At 34.0% G+C, this 22,735-nt stretch overlaps 3 protein-coding genes across 11 annotated transcripts; 1 reads left to right on the top strand and 2 right to left on the bottom strand.

The window, feature by feature from the left end:
* Nucleotides 1-468: 468 nt before the first annotated feature.
* LOC145976503 (uncharacterized) lies at nucleotides 469-1,007 on the bottom strand. The gene has a single exon (XM_083107638.1). The coding sequence runs from the start codon at nucleotides 1,005-1,007 to the stop codon at nucleotides 657-659; it is 351 nt and encodes a 116-aa protein (XP_082963764.1). The 3' UTR covers nucleotides 469-656.
* Nucleotides 1,008-1,034: 27 nt separating this feature from the next.
* Nucleotides 1,035-15,013, bottom strand: Apkc (protein kinase C iota type). 7 transcript variants are annotated; one of them, XM_083107632.1, is made up of 11 exons: nucleotides 14,927-15,013; nucleotides 14,389-14,661; nucleotides 13,720-13,799; nucleotides 13,086-13,294; nucleotides 6,622-6,672; nucleotides 4,105-4,190; nucleotides 3,156-3,426; nucleotides 2,407-2,859; nucleotides 1,562-2,034; nucleotides 1,331-1,446; nucleotides 1,035-1,176 (listed from the first exon to the last, which is right to left on the bottom strand). In XM_083107632.1, exons 3-11 carry the CDS (start codon nucleotides 13,773-13,775, stop codon nucleotides 1,089-1,091), a joined length of 1,803 nt encoding a protein of 600 aa, XP_082963758.1. In that variant the 5' UTR covers nucleotides 13,776-13,799; nucleotides 14,389-14,661; nucleotides 14,927-15,013; the 3' UTR covers nucleotides 1,035-1,088. The 7 variants fall into 7 exon arrangements, with proteins under 7 accessions (XP_082963758.1, XP_082963759.1, XP_082963760.1 ...); XM_083107633.1 differs by having other exon boundaries at nucleotides 14,225-14,777; nucleotides 14,927-14,999; XM_083107634.1 differs by having other exon boundaries at nucleotides 13,720-13,794; nucleotides 14,225-14,777; nucleotides 14,927-14,999.
* Nucleotides 15,014-15,531: 518 nt separating this feature from the next.
* Nucleotides 15,532-22,717, top strand: LOC145976499 (RNA-binding protein squid). Of its 3 annotated transcripts, none has more exons than XM_083107628.1 (3): nucleotides 15,532-16,165; nucleotides 16,608-17,114; nucleotides 22,700-22,717. In XM_083107628.1, exons 1-2 carry the CDS (start codon nucleotides 15,779-15,781, stop codon nucleotides 17,103-17,105), a joined length of 885 nt encoding a protein of 294 aa, XP_082963754.1. In that variant the 5' UTR covers nucleotides 15,532-15,778; the 3' UTR covers nucleotides 17,106-17,114; nucleotides 22,700-22,717. The 3 variants fall into 3 exon arrangements, with proteins under 3 accessions (XP_082963754.1, XP_082963753.1, XP_082963752.1); XM_083107627.1 differs by lacking the exon at nucleotides 22,700-22,717 and adding an exon at nucleotides 17,421-22,266; XM_083107626.1 differs by lacking the exon at nucleotides 22,700-22,717 and having other exon boundaries at nucleotides 16,608-22,266.
* The last annotated feature ends 18 nt before the right edge of the window (nucleotides 22,718-22,735 follow it).

The raw sequence follows: 22,735 nt of genomic DNA, 5'->3' as shown, positions 1-22,735 counted from the left end.
TTTACATAACAATTATTTAATGAAAGAGAAGAGAGAATATTACGCCTATTTGGTATGCTTCTTCCACAATATAACTAATCTATATATAACTGCTATTATATGTTTCGAATGGCGATTATATAGTTTTAAACTATTCTTGGTTATTCTTTTTATCATTAAACGTAATCACAAAGGAATGATTAATTGCATAATACTTTGAGAATATCAATCTGCTGCACAAAAAAAAACAACACTGTATATAAAAAAAAACAGATCAATTGAAGCAATCAGGTACATTTTCATATTTAGCTTCCCAATAAAAAATTACGAAAAAGAATGTCACTCATTAATATGTTTATATTTGCAGCACCATATATGAAAGGAAATAGTTAACTTAATTATTTATTTTATATATATATATATATATATATATATATATGTATATGTATGTGTGTATATATATATATATATATATATATATATATATATATATATATATATATATATGTTTGAATGAATTAAATATCTTGTTTTTATAAGCTACATGTAGCTACACAGGACGTCAACATCCAACAATGCCATAAATCTCAAGTCATTTCTACAAAAATGCGTATCACGAGTGATCAAGTTAGAGACAATCTTATATCTCTTTAAAAAAGAAGCTCGAGGATCGAGCTTTAATTTAATGGAAGGCAAAATATCTGTTTCAGAAGACCTTTCCGTGGATTTTCATCCTCCATATCGTCATAATTGTTTTCGTCGTAATTACTAACAATCGCGTTATTATTACCGGGATTGTAAGTAACGTCTGTGATGCTTAGAGAACGAGGGCATGCCGGGCTTTCATATCGGAAAGGGAAGGGTGGCGGTAGCTGTCGATGATGTTCATTATAATTATTGTCGTTCTCATTCTCCTCCGAGTATGTCATTAGAAATACATTATTGTGATAACTTCGATTACTTGAGCCGACAACGGGGAGCAGGGGATCAATACGAAGTTTCGCGAGTCTATCTTGCAATTCATACATGTAGCATTGCTGCAATTGATACTGCTGCTGCTGTTGCTGTAAATCTTGATTGTGACGCTGCACAATGAGAATCGGCTCTTGTCACACGCAGTCCTCTAGTGACATTAGTAGAGGATTTACATACTCGAAACCGTCGAATTCGCTCTGATCGATCTTCTCGATTTGCTTCCTGCGATATAATAATATATAGACAATCTCATAGATGTCTACAAAAATATATTTTACATCTATGTATTAATTCTAAATATAAATAAAAACAATTTTTAATAGAAAGATAAATTGTTTTAAGAGAAATAATATATAAATTAAACTAATAAACTTACGGATCATCCGGAGTCAAACGAACTTCTTCATCCGTAAATTCAGGCGGAAAGTTTGCTAGATCACGATCGGAATCCAAGCGTGGTTTGTAAGGTGGTGTAACCTGTTTTTGTTCCAACTGTAAAGTTATAAATAACAGTTTGATGATATGCGAAAAGTCATATACTCTTTCTACGAAATACTTAGCAAAATGAACAAGATTGCATTTGTATCTATAATGCGATAATATTTACCATTTCCCAATCAATCGCTTTGAAAAAAGGATGAGCGACAATGTCAAGAAAACCAGAGGGTCTCTTTCCGCAACCTAGCCTCTCCGCGGGGTCTTTGCAAAGGAATCCTCTAAGAACAGACGCCGCTTTAACAGACAAAGATCGCGGTATACGTATGGTCTTTTCCAAAATAACTTGAAATAGAAAATCCTCAGTATTTTTATCCGGCTCTTCGGATGCACTAGTGAGATCGAAGGGGCTACGTCCCGCCAACATCTCGTACAGAAGAACCCCTAGAGCCCACCAGTCCACCGAGAAGCTGTATTCTTCGCCACGGAGAATTTCAGGAGCGATGTAATTGGGAGTGCCGCAGAACGTGCCAGTGTTATCGCCCTCCCGGATACCCTCCTTACACATTCCGTAATCCGTAAGCTTAACGTGTCCTTCATGATCAAGCAATACATTATCGAGTTTTAAATCCCTATATATAATTCCTGGAAGCAAATGATTATCGAGTTTAAATCAAGCGCATTCAATCTTCAACAAAATTTAATAGCATAAAAGTAAAAGAGAGAAAGAAAAAAAGAAAAAAAGAAAAGGAGAGATAGAGAAAAGAAAAAAGAAAATAGAGAGTAGGAAGAAAGAAACGACAAGGAAGAAGGATAAAGAAAGAGAAAAGAGAAAAGTAGAGAAAAAGGGAAAAGAAAAGGAAAGGGGAAAGGAAAAAAAAAGCGAGAAGGGAAAACGGAAAAAAGGAGGGAGAAAAAGAGATAGAAAGAGAAAAAAAAAGAATAGAAAAAGAAAAAAAAGAAAGAAGGAGAAAAAGAAGGAAAAGTGGTGATGGGAAGAAGAAGAAAATTCTTTACCTTTTTCATGTAGAAAGTTTAATGCCAAGCTGATCTCGGCTACATAAAACCGTGCGTGATCCTCTGGAAGACGACGCTGTCGCTGCATATGGAACATGAGATCGCCACCACGCACGAATTCGATCACGAAAAATAGGCGCGAAGGCGTTTGGAAGCAGGAGTGCAGGCCTACCAGAAAGGGATGATTCGAGGCTGTCTCAAATACATGTTTTTCCGTTTGCACCCAATCGATGTCCTCGTCATCTGTCACCAGAGATTTCTTGATAACTTTCATAGCGTAGATCCTCTTAGTGCGTTTCAGCTCCACCATCAAGACCTTGGCGTAGGAACCACGGCCGATCACTCTGATCAGTTCGAAGTCGTTCAAAGAGTATTGCCGTTGCATATCGTTCGATGTGTCGCCCTCGTTTAATGTGTCTAACGGCAATTCTTCCCCTTCCTCACTTCCGATTTCTTCGGATAAAAAAATATTACAAATGAAAAAAAAATATTTTTGAATCGATGATCGATAAATGTAGCAGTGTGTTTCTAAATAAAGTTCTATTACTCTAAAAAATGTATTACTCAATGCAAAGCTGTATTAATATGTACATCTAATTAATAAATGTCTTGTCAAAAAATTAGAATTTAAAGTACTTATCATTTATATATAATTATAAAAATATTAAATAATATGTATAAAACTATTAGACATAATACAAATATTAGATATAATACAAATCTTATAAACATTTATTGAATGATCTTACGATCGCGCGAATGCTCCTCGATGATCGGCGACTCCGATATCTCATCTTCGAGAGGGATCGGATACGGATCAAGCTGTTGATCACCATTTCTGTCGATCGTCTGGGACTCCGCGCTCTGCAGCTGCTGCTGTTGCTGCTGCTGCTGACTCAGGCACGGCTTGCGCACCACTTTGTGGCATTTTTTGTGTACCAGCAGTTTGCATTGAATGCACTTGAATCCTTGACGTCCGAGGCCCCAGATCCGATCCTGGCAAAATGCGCAAAATGCCCTCTGCAACAGACATAAAGAACATTGCATTACATTTTCCTGGACTTTCTGTGTTAAAAGTATATTAAAAGTTAAAAAAGTAATCGTTTTAAAATAATAATTGTGTTTAAGTCTCGCGGGGAAATGAGGTTTTACTTGTACTTGCTTTCAAGTACAAGTCTAAAAATTTATTTAATACGATAGCGCAATTACTGTAATGCAAATAAAACTTCTCAGGATTGAAATGTGAATCATAGAAAATAATAATTAAATTTAAATATCAGATTCTTAAACACAATGAATGCTCTTTCAAAAACGTGGACAAAATAAAGTACTAAATTATAGTGGAAGAAGAAAGAGAAGCTTAACAAAATGGAATGCAGACGAAAAAAATAGAGAGGATTCATACCAAGGTAAAAACCCAGTTACAATTTTACGCTTTCAACGATACGGAAAGTAAGAGAGAGAGAAATCTGCTATCCTTGTCGACGACGAAGTCACACTAGCCAGCAAGTTTTAGAGTAAGTAGTGGAAGTGCTCCATAAAAGAACTCTATATACACAGAGGATTCGTTTTCGTCGTCGTGTCGCACTTGCGACAGATCTATCTCTTCGCACTGCATATGAGGGGTACGGAGGGGGGGGGGGAACGGGGAGGTGATGAATAGATTGTGCAATGGTAATTAAATGATATGATGCTTACCCGATTGAATCGTTTCGCCTGAAAAATATGGCCGTTCACCCGATACAGCTTCCTCCACCTACGAGCGCCACGTCTGTAGATGCTTCCTTCGGAAAATGAAATAACATAAATGTCATAAATGATGGAAAGCTTCAGTTGATCGATCAACTCTCTGATCGACTTCCGCGACTCATCCATATCGAACGTGATGAAATTTCATTATACTATATAACGCAGACTTTAATACAATTACAATTTAATCTTAAATAAGATTTAATTTTTGATGTTTTAATATCATTTAATTAATTATTAATTATAAATACTATTGTACAATTAAAAAATTAATTAAATGCAATAATTAAAAATTAATGAAGCTATTTTTATTAATAATTAAATTATTGAAATGATAATTAAATTAGTAACTATAAATATATTGTGTAATAATAAATTAAATCACTTTTTATTAATTTGTTGATCAAAAATTAATAAGTGTTTAATACAAACTTTAAATAAAACTTTAAATGATTCCGATTAAATATATTTGTAAAAATTTTAAAAATATATATTTAAGAGTTAAACATGAAGCATAATATCTTTCAAGAGAGATGAGTAATAATAAATTTATGTTGTCTATGTGAAATCTTCGATACTAGCTCATATGTTTCATAAATGTATTTCGATAATAAAGTTTCGCCTACGAGTTTTATTGCGAATTGATTTTACCACCATCCTCTCTCTCTTTTTCTTTTAGCCCAGTCGCAACCGATCGCGTAGTCGAACGATGTATGGCTTCACTGACAACGAAGTATATCGATGCGGACGAGAATAATACAAACAACAACAACCAAAGATCAATGACAATAACAACGAAATAGGTTCCCGCAAAGTGTATCTTGCACAGTAAAAACGCACGTTGAAATAATAAGTTGTTTTTCTTCCTTTTCTGTATAAACTATCACATGAAATGTTTCGGAGAGACTGGTCGGATTCAATCTATACTTATCCGTGAACGCGACAATCACCGGATGTATCGATGCCAGTGATCTGAGAAGAGAGATCTCACCACGAGAAAAATTCATACATATGAAGAATCTATTCAAAACAAAAGATTTTTCTAGTTATTTTAACGCAATATTTTTGTATCTTAATAGACTCATTTTGTTAACTTGCAAACGCATGCATTACAAACACTTGCACTTATATAATGAAATACGTTATAGTTATGATATGCTTGTATTAAAAGTATATTACGAAATGGGCCTACAGACTGAAAAATGTTTAAATGTCAATTCGACGCAACTATTGAGCGACTGTATACTGTAAGGAGAATATTTTAAAGTTTTCCTTTTAAAGTTCTCTCGCTGCAGCGGATTATAAAGTAAATGAAGAAAAATTACATAAAACTTTCTTTTTTTATCCTTCATAAGTAAATGAACATATATAATCATATACAATTTCACGTATCTTACATTTCCAACGAAAATGTATTTAGTGACAGTGAACTGTAGCTGTCTGTTAATCTAAAAAGCAAATTTTCTACACATTTCATAAAACTTTCGTGACGCGCATAAAAATTATCTCACGATACACAGTATAAAAAAATTCATGAGTTTTTTGATGCATTATAATTTCAAGGCGTCTACAAATCTTAAAACGTAAAACAATTCCTTGAAAATTCCTCTTTCAGATATTTTTGTTCAAAATTCTAAATAAAGAGAACATTTTAAAGATTTTATAGTGCAACTTCCTAAAATAAGTTTTTTTATTATATGCGTTTTCTAAATACTTTTCATACGAAAAGAAAACACAAAGTCACTTAAGTTTCAAGTGTTAGATTTACAAATGTTTGATTTTGAAAAAACTGGATAGTTTTCATAAGATAAACATTTTTCACTTGCATAATATTTTTATTTATTACTGAAAATTAAAATAAAGAATATATGTCATATATTCAATATTGCATTAAAAAATTGAATATATAAACAGAAGTAAATATTTATAATATAATTTAAACACATATAATTCACATATATAATTCACAACTTAATCGGCGAATATCTGCTTACAATAAAAGAGCAAAATTATCAAAGAGAAAATTATTTAAAAAGTTCCTTGAATCCCGAGATAAATCTGTGGAATTCCTGCTTTTCCGTCATTTTCAAGGTGTAGACTCCCTGAATCTATTATAACACGCAACTTTTTTCACTATAAGTGCAGCGAAAGAACTTTAATTAAATCTTAATTTCGACGTTTAATGTATGAAGTGACGCGTTAATGTTGTGAAGGTTGTGTGATTAAAAACATATCGAAGGGAAAGCTTGGTAAAGAGCGGGGTGTCAAGAACGAAAGATGAATATATTCCTGCACGTAACGGAGTTGTGCCTTGTGTGTATGTCTATTATCGCGCACTAATCGTCTCTTTCTACCGGCCGGTTAATTAGAACTCGCTGGCTAGTACGCATTGACTAATATAATGTATATATATGCAGGCCACTGCGGTTGCTGCAACGTTTCCAATGAACAAGTAAATACACTCACTGTCTTCTCCTTGACACGGCATCCCGGGAGCAGGCGGCACGTTCGGAAAAACTGCAACAGAAGAAAGAAATGCACGCTCGCTTTGCTGACAAGACGCTTCATGACAGTTCCTTTATATCTCTAGCTTGCTGGTATTTCAAAGCTAGCTTTTCGTTATTTCAAATAAAATTTCGAACGTTTTTATAAAAGTGAATCTAAAATTTCTGCAATTTGATTAATTTTTATTTCTTATGTTATGAATATAGTTTATTTCTTATTTCTTATCATAGATTTAGCAATATACAAGGACAGTAATTATCTCTCAGGCAGAATGTGAAAATATTATTATATATTTTAATAAATAAATTTTAATAAATTTTATAAATAATATTAAAATATCGATATCAATCAATATTAAAATCTGTATAAAGTATATCTAGATATTATCTGAAGATGCTGTGTGCTTTCTAATATCATAGCCGTCAATGATTTAATATTGCGTATTTTATCTGTCGACGAGACGATTGATGGCGATCGATTAATCTTTCTTTCTCTCTCTCTCTCTCTTTCTTTCGTCCCAGCAAAAAGAATTACGAGATAGATTAACGAAATAAGCGAACTTACATGGAAAACAATTCACATACTGGAACCCAATCGAAGTTCGCTGCTCATTATCCAACATACTGTGTGTACTAGTGTGTCCTCACTCCGGTTACAGTCAGATAACAACTAACACTGAATCCTATTCGAGCCATCGAGCATCGCGTTATCACTTATCGCCGTCATCGTGTGTCATGAGTAAGAAAAAAAGGCGACGGAGAGAGAGAGAGAGAGACAAGAAGATAGCCGAACGCTGATGATAAAATAGACGCGCGATAGTTGGTCGCTTTGATGCAGCGCGCTCGCGATTAAATTTCTTCACGATTCCGCACATCGATAAAAACGCAAAGTCGATGAGCGGCGAAGTCTTCGCTAAAAAACTGTTCCTGACATTCTTGCGCGTTGTCGTTTTTAAGCTCGTTACTGTCAACGTCGCGTTAATCCTTTCTCCGAATGATCACAAACGTAGATTAACAGAGACGAAGGAATACAAGAGAACAATCTTGGATCGTATAGTAGAATAGAAATTACAATTAAATGTTTACCCAAAAATCTTGTAAACAAATCCCCTGAAAAATCTCTGATCTTCCAGGTATTTTTATCCAAAATTTCGGGTAAAGAGAACATTATAAATATTTTTTAATGCAATTTTTAAAAATAAGATTTTTTATTGCATGCATTTTCTAATGCTTTCAATGCTTTGTTAAAATTTTATAACAGCCATTCAGACTTGAATGGCTAACAATAAGTAGAATGTACGAGTTGGTATATCGTAGCCCGCGAAGAAATTCGAGAGAAAAGTCGAGTTGCTGACGTAAAGATTAAAATGTTATATTAAAAAAGAGAAAAAGAAAGAAGAAAAGCAAATAATAAAAGTTTGTGGTTTGGAGGTACATATTTTTATCAGGTAAAAAAGTTGATTTTCTACCGAATATTAAAAATAGATCCTCGGCTCAATATTCGATAAATGTAAGTTGATAGACAATATCTATGTAGAACACTAGCAATTCAGAGTTAATTGAGACTTGTCTAAAATAAAAATTTAAATATGATTTTGAATCAAGATTTATAATTATGTAATTAAAATAAAGATTAAATGAATATATAAATAATTATTTCAGATTATACAGAGAAGAGAGCGAAAAGTCAACTTGTTATAATCACATGATCTATTTTTAAAATAAATTTAATAAATTTAAATCACGAATTATAACAACATTACTGAAAATTGAAATATCGAGATTATATTATATAAACGCGATAAAAAAAAGATTTATTAAATATAAAAAAATCTATGTTTAAAAAAATTTATCGACGAAGAAAAAGTTAGGATTATATCATACAGTTTGCTAGACTGATGTTACCTCTTCCATCAGTGTAAATATAAAGCAAAGCGCGGCTGCTAGAATTATGTGGATATATTATACGATCGCGACAGGCTCGCTAACGAGGTCATCGCTGCTCCCTCATTGGTAAGGTACACGTAATCGAATCATTAGTTACGAGAAAACCGCAGGCACGTATCGATGATGCAGGACAAGATGGTATAAGCGAGCGAGAGAGTCAAACGCGCTTTCTTGAAATATTCATAGACTAATTATCGTGAAGGGGGATCGATGACACGTACGATAAAGATGTACATACACTTACTCCCCTTTCCTCTAACGTAGGGGATATGTGCAACGAGCTGTATGCGGGATGCACGAAACGCGGGACCCTAGAAGCACGATCTATAATAGCGTAAATGCATAAGTGCATCGGCGCGCATGTACGCGAAGAAGAGCGCAATTAAAATTGTATTTAAAACTTTCAACTCTTCGCCGTAACTGGATCATATATGATATACAACAAAGTTGTAATTCATGTTCATAATTAATATACCAAACAATGACCATAATAAAATGCAGTTTTGTTACTTCCGATAATATTGTGCGAGAAAACAAAGAGATAAAACATTATCATTGAAACAATGACAGTGATAATGATCGCTTAACATACATATTACAAATAAAAGACTAGTCTAATAATCTATAACAATTGCTATAATTTTAATACAAGTCGGCTATCTGTCATAAAATAATAAAAAAATTATCGTAATTATTTTATGAAATTAATGCGAAAAAATACGTAATACGCGATCGACTTCAATGCGATCGCAATAAGCGCAGGAAGACTAAGAGAAATAAATTTGACATTAAACATGTATTTAAAAGAATGTATCATTATCCATCATATCCGACAAAAAAGATGCATTAAACCGAGAGTACAATTAGCGATGTAATTTCGCTCTCTTGTTTTAATGAAAACAAAAACCCGCGATAATTAATTCATATGTGACCGACTTGGAGTTTTATATTACTGCAATGCGCTAAACGTCAGCGGCTACGACGATTTCCGTCAACAAGACCACCAAAGCCGGCCGAAAGGAGGCGTGATATAGATATGTATATATGATATAGCCGAGCATCGGCGAAAGAAAAAAGCAGGAGTTTTTCTAGCCGCCATGTCCAGTCACATTGAACGAAATGCACCAGAAACGCAATCGCATACAAAACAGACAGCTAAGGAGGATCTAGATCAGACGCCGCATTAGAAAAACATGCTGAAGATGACGACTAGAATGATTAGAAGGCGAAGCTACGAGAAGCGCGCTCTTTCTCGATCAGCGTACCCTCCTGTTCGGCTACACCTACCCCAGGTGATCTCGTTGAATTGGAACTGCGACGGACCCACAGGCTCGATGTCGAGCAGCGACGTCATCGAGGGCGCAGACTCCGGTAACAACGGTGGCAATTGCTGCTGCTGCTGCTGATTGCACGGCCCGTGCACGCGACACGTCGCGGTGGGCCCAATGTTGCGACCGTAAATTAATTCAGCGTTGACTACCACTTCCTCAAACTCGGCCTCGGACAGCTCGTCCATACCTTCGGCGACATCCGGAGGACACTGGAGCATCTTTGTCGCCGATCTGGACGAGGTGCTGGGCTGCGCGAAGATGTCATCATGATGGTGATGAAGATGATGATGATGCAGTGGGCTACTGATGAGGGGAGGTGGCGAAATGTCGGCGGCACGAAGGTGACCGATGATTGGTTGCTCGTATTCAGCCGAGTCGCCGCTACCCGGCGACGGTGGGTACGTGCCGGGTTTCACGTGGCGCTCGCGCGGTAATACTTGGATGCCGGTGGAGGTAACAGAGGAGGAGGATGGACCACCGCCACCCTCGACAACGGCGGTGGAGATACGACGGCTCGCTGCCGCTGCGGCTGCCGCTGTTGCCGCAGAGTACGAATAAAAAGAGCCGCCCTGGATCATCATGCTACAGGGTGGTTCCTCCGTCGCGACCCCCGCGACACCGGGACCGAGCTCTCGCTCTTGCTGCACGCTGCTATAGGTGCTCTGCGCGGATAGCTCCGACTGATGCATCTGCTGTTGCTGCGACGGTTGATGCAAGCACTGATGCTGTTTGTCCTTCTCGCGGCGAGGTGACCGACCCCGATCGCTGACGGAAGTTGCGCTCCAATAACCCCACGCCATTCTGTAACGAGCCTAGCCGTACTTGTCTCGCCTTGCTCAATCGTCGCGGTATATTATTATATCGTCTTGCGTCTGCTCCAATCGCAACGCGATTGCCTGGCCTCTTTGATGCTTCGGGCGCGGGATCTCTTTGCCTCTTTCTCTATGCTCGACTTCCTTTCCTGCCTCGCCTTGTCTCCTTTCGACCGCGGTCGACCTCTTACACAGGAGCCGCCGGGATGAGCATGCGACGAATCACCAACCTCGATCGATGCTAGTTTACCGCCTCTTTTGCGACCTCTCTCTGCTCGCGGTGTAGCGCGCCGACGACTACCACCGACGACTACCGCTGTAGTCGAAACGTAGTCGATGGCGCAACCCCTTTGCGGCTGTAAGAGAAGCTCTCTACAATCCCGGTTCGACTTTCTCCTCTCTCCGCTCGACGCTTCCCTTCTGACGAGCCGATCTCGCGATCTCACGGCCAGGTTTGCGTCGGAGCGTCAGGCGTGTTGCCCTTGCTGATCGGTCCGTGCAAGGATATCGACTACTGCCGCGGCGAGATGCGTTAACCGCCCGCCACCACCGCCCGGCGCACGCTACCGACCGAATCGCGCAAACGCGGATCGCCTTGTCGAGATGGAGGTGATACATATACATATCCTCCCTTTCCCTTCTCTTCTCTTCCCTTCGCGCTGCCGGTTCTATACCCACCTATGTTTACCCACAGATTCTGCCCACTCCCTCTTTCTCTCTTTATCTATCCTCCTCCTCCTCCTCCTTCTTCTTTATGCTTTTGCTGTTTGCTCACTGATTATTCAGTGATTTTTCTTGTCACCGCTTTCAAGTAAACTTTGCCTCGCCGTCCTATATTGTATTATACACGTTAATTCTACTTCTTTCCTTCAGAGAAGATTTTTCCGCTTTTTGTATGCTTCCATTTCTGAAAAGAATTATTCCTACGGCATATCACACTTCTATTCTATTTTATTTTCTACTTTATTTCTCTTTATTTTCTTCTATTTTTCACTTTGACCGTTGGCCGTTCGTCTCTCTTTGAGTTATCATTTTGCACTTGCTGCTCCTTTGTCTTTGCGGCCCATCCTGTCAATTCTTCCTTATTCTTCTATGATATGCGATCTTCGCTTTTGCTATCGAGATTGATGTTGTGAAACCGTAGATTTACGAAGACCGATACGTGTTATACGTATCAGAGAAACCGAGACGCTTTTGTCGCACGAGAATGTCCGATCACTTTACATTCTATTATATATAACATCCCAAGTCATTTCCATTAAAAAAATTATTGATTTTTACGATGCCTTTTTTTTAAAAGCTCCAAAAAAGAGGCACGAGTCGAGTTATACTTGATAAGATAATTTATAAGAACGGTTAAAATGTATATCAAAAATCTTGTAATTTGATTACTTCAATGTTTCCATCTCAGTATTTTCTTGGAATAGTAGTGTACGTTCATCGTATTTGTGCTCCATATTATTTAAATTACAAATTAATTTTACCTTATTTAGAAACAAAGAGGATACTATTTATATTTTCTATTTAAAAAAAATGTAATCTTTGAAGTTCAAAAAATTGTTTTCCATATTCAGAATTTATAATCCAGAAAAGTTTTTAATTGTTATTAAATCTGCGCAAAAGAAACAAAAGACGATCTTTATGGATCAAAAATGTATATACGATCGCGATGTGTTTTATCAAAATGTATGCCATCGCATACAAATGAGACCATCTCCGAGTCGTCTATTGAGTCATCTCCCTAAAGTCTCGGAGAACTATGAATTTTTGAACACATCATGCGATTGCATATACTATCGTCAAATCGATCGACGTGTACCGGCGCCAATGGATTTCGCTATTAATTGCCACTCATATCGACGATAAACCACGCAGATAAGACGAATATATCGTATACATTCTACTATCTAAAAAGCGCGTATCGATACTTGGAACGCATCGAAGCGATTGCACACGCATTATCACATACTGCTAATTATGCGTGCATAACTAAGTTATATATATCTACGCGCAATTTATGGATGATTTTTTTATCTATAAATATCTGATAAAATAGAATATTTTAAACAGATATCAATAAATATATTATTTCCTTGTATGTATATGTATATATCTGTTTTTGTTTAATAAACTATTATACATGCATACTTAGCAGTGTGTCACTCTTAGTCATTAAGTGCCTAATATGCAAGCGATTATCGGTGTAATATAGTTTTTACAAAACAAATTAGCAACATTAAAATCAGAGAGCAGCGTGCAAGATAATCTTTTTAGGAAAAGTGATTTTATCTAATAAATAATGATCTGATTTCTATCGTAAACGTTGGCGTACTGACCGTGTATCGTTATTTCCGTATCCTTTTCGAGCTCGTACAGTCTCAATGCTTCATTCAATTCCTGTTGGGAGGCAATCCTACACGGATCGCCTTCGTCGTCCACCCATTTCATCGTGAATTGTTCCGTGCCAAAACCGCATATCGTTCGCATTTCCTCGCGCAATTTTTCCACGGAAATCCGAGGACTGATGTAGGTGATTTGCATTTCTCTGATATAAAAAAATTATACTCATTATACATCTATTTTAAAATATTTTTGTTCAATTTGTATGATTTTTTTTAATTATACTACAGGTTCTTATTTTCTCTTAAATTAATCTTTCTCTTAAATTAAATTTCCAAACAAATCTCCAAGAAGAAAACATTTATATTGCATTAATTATCAATAAATTATTAATTAATATGATTCATTTTATTAGAGATATATAGCATAAAATTTCAAAATAAATGTTAAAATTTTTTTTAAATAAAAAATATAATTTAAAATATATATTTTGAGAAAAATTAAATGTTATTTTCTTTAATTATTAAAAATTAAATGTCCTTTCCATTAAATATTAGAAATGTATAAAAACGTGATTTGTGTGTATTATCAAATTGTAAATTGTAAAACAACTTTTATGACATGCATTACCCATTATATATAATTTTCACTCGAATGTCATCACTTTCTGTCATTTGTGTAGGCATTTTTGAAACAAATTGTCTTCTATTCTGAAAAGTAACCACATAATTTTAATATATGTATATTGCAGTGTAAACTAGCATAATATAAATTAAATAGCATAATATAACATAATATTAATTATAATATAAATGAAAAATTATATACTGAATTTATATAATACAATTTTATCTAATAGAGAGGTTGCCATGTGAATAAAATGTAAATCTTATTGTAAAAATCTTACTGTAAATCCAATATCTCGATTCTTTTTTAAAATTTAAAAATAATTTAAAATTTACAAAATTTAAACACGATTTAAAACAAATAGATGCATTTGATTATATAGTGCAGTGATACAAAACTGTTTTATCACTCAATCGTCGAGACACGTTAAAAAGGAAATCTAAGATATTGCGGATAACAGTTATCTCTCTCCCTTTAGAGGAAAATAGAAGTGAAACGGCATACGTACACATAGATTTCGTAGAAGAGGAACGAGCGCGAAATTGACGTTAATCAATTAACGATTAGTTCTCTTTACGGATGCGCCAATTAGCTAGCCATGTGATAATTGCCTCTCCTTCTACTGCCAATTAGAGACTTGCGCGTTTATAGATTACACGTCTTCTGACTCACCGCAATGAACTGTCGCGAGCCGCCGATGAACACTAGTTGCACGAAGCACCGCACTATCCGAGGGATTTCCGAAGACTTTCTGGAGGGAATTCGCTCTAATTTCTATCACTTGTACAAAACTGTAGAAAAAGGTTCGCTGATTTCGCGGAATAATAATGCGGATGGCAACGCACTAAGTACACGTTACTACACGGCGTGAAGCGTTGTTATTTGGCAATCGCCATGTTTGTTGGCCACTGACTCCGTCGTACACGCACCGCCATCCATTGGGCCCTGTAACATACTGGAGCTCGAGCGAGTCTTCAAGGGTGGGGGAGTGACTCAAGGATAGGTAGATGCTAGGTTGGTCGCTATCTTTGTCACGGATTCACCGATTGGTTGATGCCATTCTAGTATCATAGTCAAAAACATTGACTTCATGTGTATTATACGAATATATTATATGTTGATTATATTTTATAATGAATTTTAAATTCATTATAAACGAAAGAATTAAAATCCCAATATTGAACTTAATTTCTTACGGCTTAAAACTTACTAATCTATTGTAAATCCAATCTTTATTCCTGGTCGAATATTTCCTTCATATTTGACACTGTGATTGATCAAATTCTTAAGGCTTAAGGCTTAAATTACCTATTGTAGATTGGGACTAAAGGCTTATTCTTGTAGACCAATTGACGAATCAGAACAAAGCAATTTGTCAGCCGGCTACTCTGATTGGTCAATTCCAACCGCAACCAGCCATTACACGTGGTAAACTTTTAGTCGCAACTGTAAGCAAATCGACCAATCACAGTCGAGCATCTGACAATGTAGGAGGAACGTTTGATCGCGATTGGTCGATTGCTACAAACAAAGAATTGCATGCAAACGGCATATAACCACGTTTCTACGTTAGAAATTTTTCAAAACGAGAAAAGAGTTAATAGAAAATTAACGAGTCTATTTTTGACAATAGTCGCAACCGTGCATTGTGACGGGAAACTTGCGGGAATTGAAAGTTTGTCACTTAGATTTCCGGTAACGCGCGCGTTTTCTCCGGCGGTATCGATTTATTATTGGCTGACAACTGTAATATTAAACGGCGGCGACGAATCACGGACGCGGAATCATGTAAGATCCACGCATCACACATTTGTCTATTTCTAGTCTACCCTTTTTATGCCGGCAGGCACGTCGCACGTATCGTACGTTACCGGTTCACCTCATATACGTTCGGACGAATTAATTCGCGCCACGCGTTTAGGATTGCGGAGTTATCTGTGCGTAGCGCAGAACAAAATCGGCTGTGCTCCGATTTCGGAACCCCGAATCCGCAGCAAGGACGCGTCCTGGGTTGAGGATCGCTAGTACTCTCTTGCATCTCCCTAGAAGAGCGTGCGAAATTATGGCGTCAGCCTCAGCCATGGATTTCTCGCAAGGCGAGAAGACTAACGGACACGATCAACCAGGTATCAACCAGAATGCTCAGGAACACGCGGGCCAGCAGAATCAAGGGCAAAATCAATATCAGCAACAGCAGCAACAGCAACCTACAGCCGGTATCCCTGGAAAGGATGACGAACGCAAGCTTTTCGTTGGCGGATTGTCTCGTAGTACCACCGACAAAGAGTTGCACGAACACTTCAGCAAATTTGGCGAGATCGAAAGCATTTCCGTCAAGGTCGATCCCCACACTGGTGTCTCACGTGGCTTCGCCTTTATGGTGTTCGCGAACCCCAAGACCATTGATAAACTGCTCGCGTCCGGCGAGCATTATATTAACAAGCGTAAGGTACGCAACCGGTGCTCCTAAAAGATTAACATGGCTCAAACTGGTTTCAAATTTCAGTTTTTTCAATTTTCTCAAATGTTACACTTTGTGATTGCGCTACATCCTCTTTCCTATATTGTAGCGTAGAAAATATATTACAAAATTATGTTATGCAATGAGATAGAAACTATGCTTCTATTATCCTGTATTCACACTCAAATCTCTCTATTCTTAGCATTCTTAACCTCTATACATTTAGCATCCTTTCCTGCATTGTTCTTGTACTTCTCTATTTTAGATTTATCATTTGATTTTATATACAATATATATATATATATATATATATATATATATATATGAAATAAAAAAAAATGTTTTAAAATTTGGCCCCAATGTACAAATAAGAAACTTTAATTACATTCTAATTTATATATTCATATAATTTTGTTTCACGATTATATAGGTAGATCCAAAACGAGTAAGCAAAAAACCTCAACATGGTAAAGTCTTCGTGGGTGGTCTTACACCAGAGATTACGGATGAAGATATCAAAACTCACTTCGGACAATACGGCACTATTGTCGAGCTACAAGCACCTTTTGACAAAGTCAAAAATCAACGGAAAGGTTTCTGTTTTATCACATTCGACTCGAAAGAGGTCGTGTACAAGTTATTGAAAACTCCTAAACAGACGATAAATGGTAAGGAGGTAGATGTTAAAAAGGTGAAAGTCAATCCAGATCCTAGAAATCAAGGTTTCTGGGCACCGGGTTACGGATATGGTTATGGTGGCGGTTATTATTTTCCCGATTATAATGGTTACCACAGTGGTGGTTACGATGATATGTACACCAATTATGATTATGCCGGATACGACGGCTATGATAATATGGGCTATGGACCTAAACCACGAGGTAATGGTCCAGGACCGCGTCAGTTTCAGAGACATCAACCGTACTAAATGAAACAGGTATATTAACTATTTCTTCTATACTGAATTACTATACTGAACTTTAAAAAAGTCCTAGATAGAATACTACAAGATATCAAAAGTCATCCCGTAAGAGAATAGCAATTTCAATTTTCATTTCAATTTTCATTTATTCTACAAAGATAGATATCCTTCCTAGATATTGTCTACTGAATAGTAAATAAGGAATAATATTGCATAAAAAAACAGCAGTGCTTGCAATATTTTTGTTGCTAACATGCATGTGTTTTCTATTGATTGTTGCATTCTTTGATTCTATCTTTTTTATAATGACTTTATGTGCAGGTCGAGCTATTCTTTCACGAGATATAAGGCGCATTCCATTTAGTGTTATAAATACTTTGAAGTATTTAATTAACTAATCAAGGAATCTTTTTATTCCTTTTGATTAGTGACTCCAAAGTATTTGTAATATCAAGTCGAGTGCACTTGCAATGTACAGAAAAACCATCGGAGATTGAATTGAAGATATTGGAAATAAAAAAAGCATGAAAAAAATAAAAAAAAATAAAAAAAACAAAAATTTATAAGATTCAATAAACTTAGAATTTATATACTGGAAAATCCATATATTATTCTGTAGTTTTCCCAATATATGTCTAATCTTATCTTAGTTAACTGCAATGCGCAATGAAATTATAAATCATAAATAATATGTGTTATATACATTATTTAAATTTAACTTCTAATATTATATATTGAGAACTAATTCAGAAACAATGCATCCTGTTATGAACCAAACTATGTTTTATTTCAAAATAATTCAAACATGTTATATATTTCATTTATAATACTTTAAGGCTTATTTATTTTGTTATAATGCGCTTTTGTATAAATAATTTTTAATAGATTTTTTATTCTACTTATATTCCTCAAAACTTTTGAAGTGAGATTCAGACATTAGAAAAAACGTTGAAAGTGCTAAAGAATTGAAAAAAAAAGAAAATGAAAGGAAAACAAACAGATAGATATTATGGACACTAAGTTGCTCAAATTATTAAGTTGTATAAGATACTGAAATGAATCTTTTGTGTAACAAATTACAGTGATTTGTGGTCACAGCTTAGAAAAGAGCAATTTTCTTCTATTATTTACTAGATAAATATTTTTACAACTTAATTCAATTGTATTTCTAAAAAAAGGACAGGTTTAGCATGCAGAATTTCATTTCCTTTCCATATTTACCGAATTTATTCTAGGGTATTATTGTTTACCAATCAGGAACAAGTAAATATCTCGTATAGCTTTCTTTTTTTATAGTTTGGATGAAGTCGCTCTTATCACTTGAAGGTTCATTCCAATATGTTGTATGATATAATGATTCAGAGATTGGCTATTCCCCTTCCAGTATATATTCTAAGATTATAAACAGCTCGCCCAGCAAGCTTTGAATTCTCAAAGTTTGATACATAAAGGAAACACGTGCTAGTGATAGCATAACTGAAATTAACAATAATAACAAGAAATACAATTTAATAACATTAATGTAGAATGAGTAATTAAGAATGAATAATATTAACAATAGATAAAGCATTAATATTTTCCGAAACCAGTGATTCGAAATCAATGTTAATAAACAGAATCAATATTATCATGTAAAGCAAAGGTGTGCTGAGGCAGAATGCTGCAAATCTTGTTTATAGTTGTCAGGCGACTCGTTACTAAAATTTCAAAACATAAATGAGACCCAAGGTTTATTCATCTAAATCTATCGGGAAATCTATCTCAAAGATCGTGGACAAATGATAAAGTTTTAAAATGCGCGTGTCTCATATTTTCTTCCGTAACAAAGCAAATGCATGATAAACTACAACATGATAATTTATACAGAACTTTCTTTAAAGTACTTTATTCGATTCAAAACAATGTTGTCAAATTTTTTGTATTGAAACATAAAATTTGTTAACTTTTAATTTAAAAACTCTTACTATTTACATTTATTATACAGTTACATTGGAATATGATATTAATTCTTTATTAATCTACAACATGTATATCTAATATATTGAGTTGTGCCACAAAATAATATATATCTAATATATTGTTTGCATATTAAGAAATTTTTTGCCGGAGTTCCGAGAAATTTCTTATATTTTTACTTACAAATAATATATACATTTTCTTATATTTTTTACATACAAATAATATACGATTGAATAATTATAGCAGCTTTTAATAATGTGGCATTAATACGATATAATGTGGGTAACCAACCATTTGCTGTTACTTAGGCTGCATTCTATTTTAACTGGCAATATATCATAGATTTGTTCTTTATAACTGAACTTTTTGCATTACATACTAACTGCACTTACTTGCATATACATGCATACTAACTGCACTTACTTGCATATACATGCCTATACATTAAAAATGAAATATATGTTTAAAAGGTTTGAGAAGGAAATAAAAAAACTGCAAAAGTTGTAAAAACTGTAAAAAGTTAAATTATAAAGAGCGAACCTCATATGAATGAAAGTACATGAGCATGAATGATTTTCCTGTACTGCCAGTACGTCGGTCTATATTGAAACATACAGATAAATATAAAGACAAAAATATAATTTTGAAGAACAATATATCTATATCTATATATCTATATATATATATATATATATATAAAGATGTTTCTTATTCTTCTTTGGCGCAAATTTTCAGGGCAACTCAATATTTTAGTACACTAGTATTATCATATTCTTTAGAAATTTAAGTTTGTTCATAAGTATTTCTTTATTATACATTCACTATATACATTATATATGAAAAATTTATGTATAATTTAATTAATCTATGATCCTTTTAAAACAATCTTAATTTGATTAAAATTCTGCTATATAATAGACAAAAAAAAGAAAATACTTATGGACCAAGCGCTTATATATGTATAAAAATGTATTTCTTCCTTCAATAATTCACAATATAAATATCTAAAATAAACATTTAAAAAATTCAATGTAACATTAATAAGTACCATTTTCTTATCATTTATGTATAATACCTAATATCTGTATAACACATTATATAACATGAAAAATATGTAAGTTATACAGATTATAAGCTAACAAATTGTACATATATGTATGTTTAAGAAATTGTACATGCATCCTATGTATGTTCAAGAAAATAAAAACATACATACATATATGCGTATTTGTAAGGATGAAGATTATAAATTAGAATTTAGAGGAAAAAATGTAAAAAAAAATATAAAAAAGAATATAATTAAAATATGAGCGTCCTGGGTATATATACATGAAGTGCACGCAAACGACGAACTTAACTGAAATAGTGTCAACAAAATGGTACATGTAGTAATGAAGAAAGAAAAAAATATGCATATTGCAGTATAATCATAGTTTACAATATTTATGCAGAATTGTATTATACTATCGACATCCTGTGAATGTGTCATTGTAAAACATATATTGCCATAGTTAGTCTGGCAATTCTAATGTCTTTAATAAGAAATAAGATAGATGAAATCTATCTCGAAACAAAGTTCTATTACTTGCGTGTCGTCTGTGTGCTCGGTCTGTATAACAAAAGAATAAGATATAAATATGGCAAAAAAATAATAACAGTATGTATACATTGGTTGCGTTCAGCAAAACTATTGTGTCATATTCTTGTAACATTCGACACTAATTTGCTGGATTTGAAAATAGGACCCAATCACGTTCAAAGTAATTAAACAGTGTCAATGTTTAAAGTCCATTTTAGACGATTTATAATTCGTGATAAATTTATAGAATTCCATTTATAACTTTACATGATATGTAATATAGAAAACGTTTGAAGGAATAAAATAAATATATGCATTAATTATGTGGCACATAAAAATTTAAGATCTTTTTAGACGTTTTATAATTTACGATAAAATTTAAGACAGAATTCTATTTATAATTTTATGACAAAATTTAAGACAGAATTCTGTTCATAATTTTGTTATTCCGCATATTTTGGCGTGCCACATTTTAATGTGTGTAGACATAATATATATACATACATACATACATATATATATATATATATATATAATGTTTTCTATGCAATTATAAATAAATTTCTATAGAGCGCATTTTATCATGAATTAATTCGTTTAAAGTAGACTTAAGGCGGCAAATGATCAGAAATAAAAAACACACTCTGTAGATTACTTTAATATTTCTTTCGCATTTCCAACGCATGAGTAGCAGTTCCTGTTCACCGAAGACTGCTCTTCATATCGCGAAAAGACTGTTACAAATGATGATACAGGTTCTAGAAAATTTTGACATTTAATAGAATTTGCGGTTTCGACTACCAAATTGAAAGAAAATTGAGTAATGTAATTATTAGAGAATGTAGAGAAGACATAATATGTGGGACTATGTTTAGATACATCGAAATTATATTGTACACAAGGCTGAAAAAGCTTTAAACATTCAAAAGTTTTTTCTCAGACGTCGCAAAGACATCAATAGTTTGGCTTAATTCGATCGAGCGAAAGTTAATGGGAGAAATCCCTTTTCACAGAACATCTTTAACAGATCTTTAATAGAATCCATTTGCGAATATTGGATGCATTGCTAACATTCATTACAGCGTTTGTTGATGCATTTATTGCGAACACTGTTGAATGTGTGATTACATATGTATATTTTACATATGTATATTACAGATGTATATTACAGATTGTTGTACAGAAATTTATGTAAAGGCCTATATATAAGCAGGTTGAATATGCTCAATATTTATCACATTATTTGATGGAATATTGATTATTTTCAATCAAGATGCTTGTTATACTTTTATTTACTAATACTCAAGTATTACAATTAGAAATATGCTTTTACACTTGAAATTAATGTACAACAGGCTTTAATCTATCTGTATGATAAACCAGTGCATCCAAAGGAATTTACTGTAAGCCAAGCTAACTGTCTTTGACATTAAATCTGTATACTATGTATACCATTTTTGCGTGTGAAGATATATATGGAATACAAAAGGAAGAGAAAAAGAGAGAAAATGAAAAATTAAAGGAAACGATACAGATATTTTGTTACTATTAATTACTATTCGCCTGTTTCACCCATGACACAGTGTATATTTTAATTATAGCAAAAATAAATGCCAATTATTTCAAATATTTATTGTGATATTATATATAGCATATTTATGTAATATGTATATAATGTATATATATATATATATATATATATATATATATATATATATATATATATATATAGTGTGTGTGTATATATATGTATATGTATGTATATATATGTTATAAATATATGCATTTTATACATAGATTTTATACAAGGTTGATGCAAAAACTTTATGTCTGTTTCTATGTTAAATTTAAAATCGAGCCCAAGATTTCTTCCTAAGAAAAGGAAAATCCTTGTAAAGACTATGTAAATTCGTCTTCAAATTGACCTGACGAACAAACTTTTGCATCATCCTAATTTTACATGATTATAACATTTTACTATTATCTACAATAATGATCCAATTAACAGCGATATCGTCAAAGAGAAAATCATGATTAATGTTGGTTATCTTTTTCTCAACAGATGGTGCTGAATGCCTTTTAATGTTCTCAGCACTTA

Source organism: Camponotus vicinus, unplaced genomic scaffold (assembly GCF_025532165.1).
Source record: "Camponotus vicinus isolate PSW18456_S1 unplaced genomic scaffold, iyCamVici1.0 SCAF_9, whole genome shotgun sequence".
Taxonomy (NCBI): domain Eukaryota; kingdom Metazoa; phylum Arthropoda; class Insecta; order Hymenoptera; family Formicidae; genus Camponotus; species Camponotus vicinus.
Note: the sequence above shows the minus strand (reverse complement) of the source record. Positions and strands in the feature narration are given on the sequence as shown.

Coding starts and splice junctions, on each gene's coding strand:
- Apkc (XM_083107629.1), bottom strand. CDS start 10,737: ATGGCGTGGGGTTATTGGAGCGCAACTTCCGTCAGCGATCGGGGTCGG. Junction 4,191..6,621: donor GCCGTGTCAAGGAGAAGACA/GTGAGTGTATTT, acceptor CATTTTCCGAAG/GAAGCATCTACAGACGTGGC. Junction 1,447..1,561: donor AAGCGATTGATTGGGAAATG/GTAAATATTATC, acceptor ATAACTTTACAG/TTGGAACAAAAACAGGTTAC.
- LOC145976499 (XM_083107628.1), top strand. CDS start 15,779: ATGGCGTCAGCCTCAGCCATGGATTTCTCGCAAGGCGAGAAGACTAAC. Junction 16,166..16,607: donor ATTATATTAACAAGCGTAAG/GTACGCAACCGG, acceptor ACGATTATATAG/GTAGATCCAAAACGAGTAAG.
- LOC145976503 (XM_083107638.1), bottom strand. CDS start 1,007: ATGTATGAATTGCAAGATAGACTCGCGAAACTTCGTATTGATCCCCTG.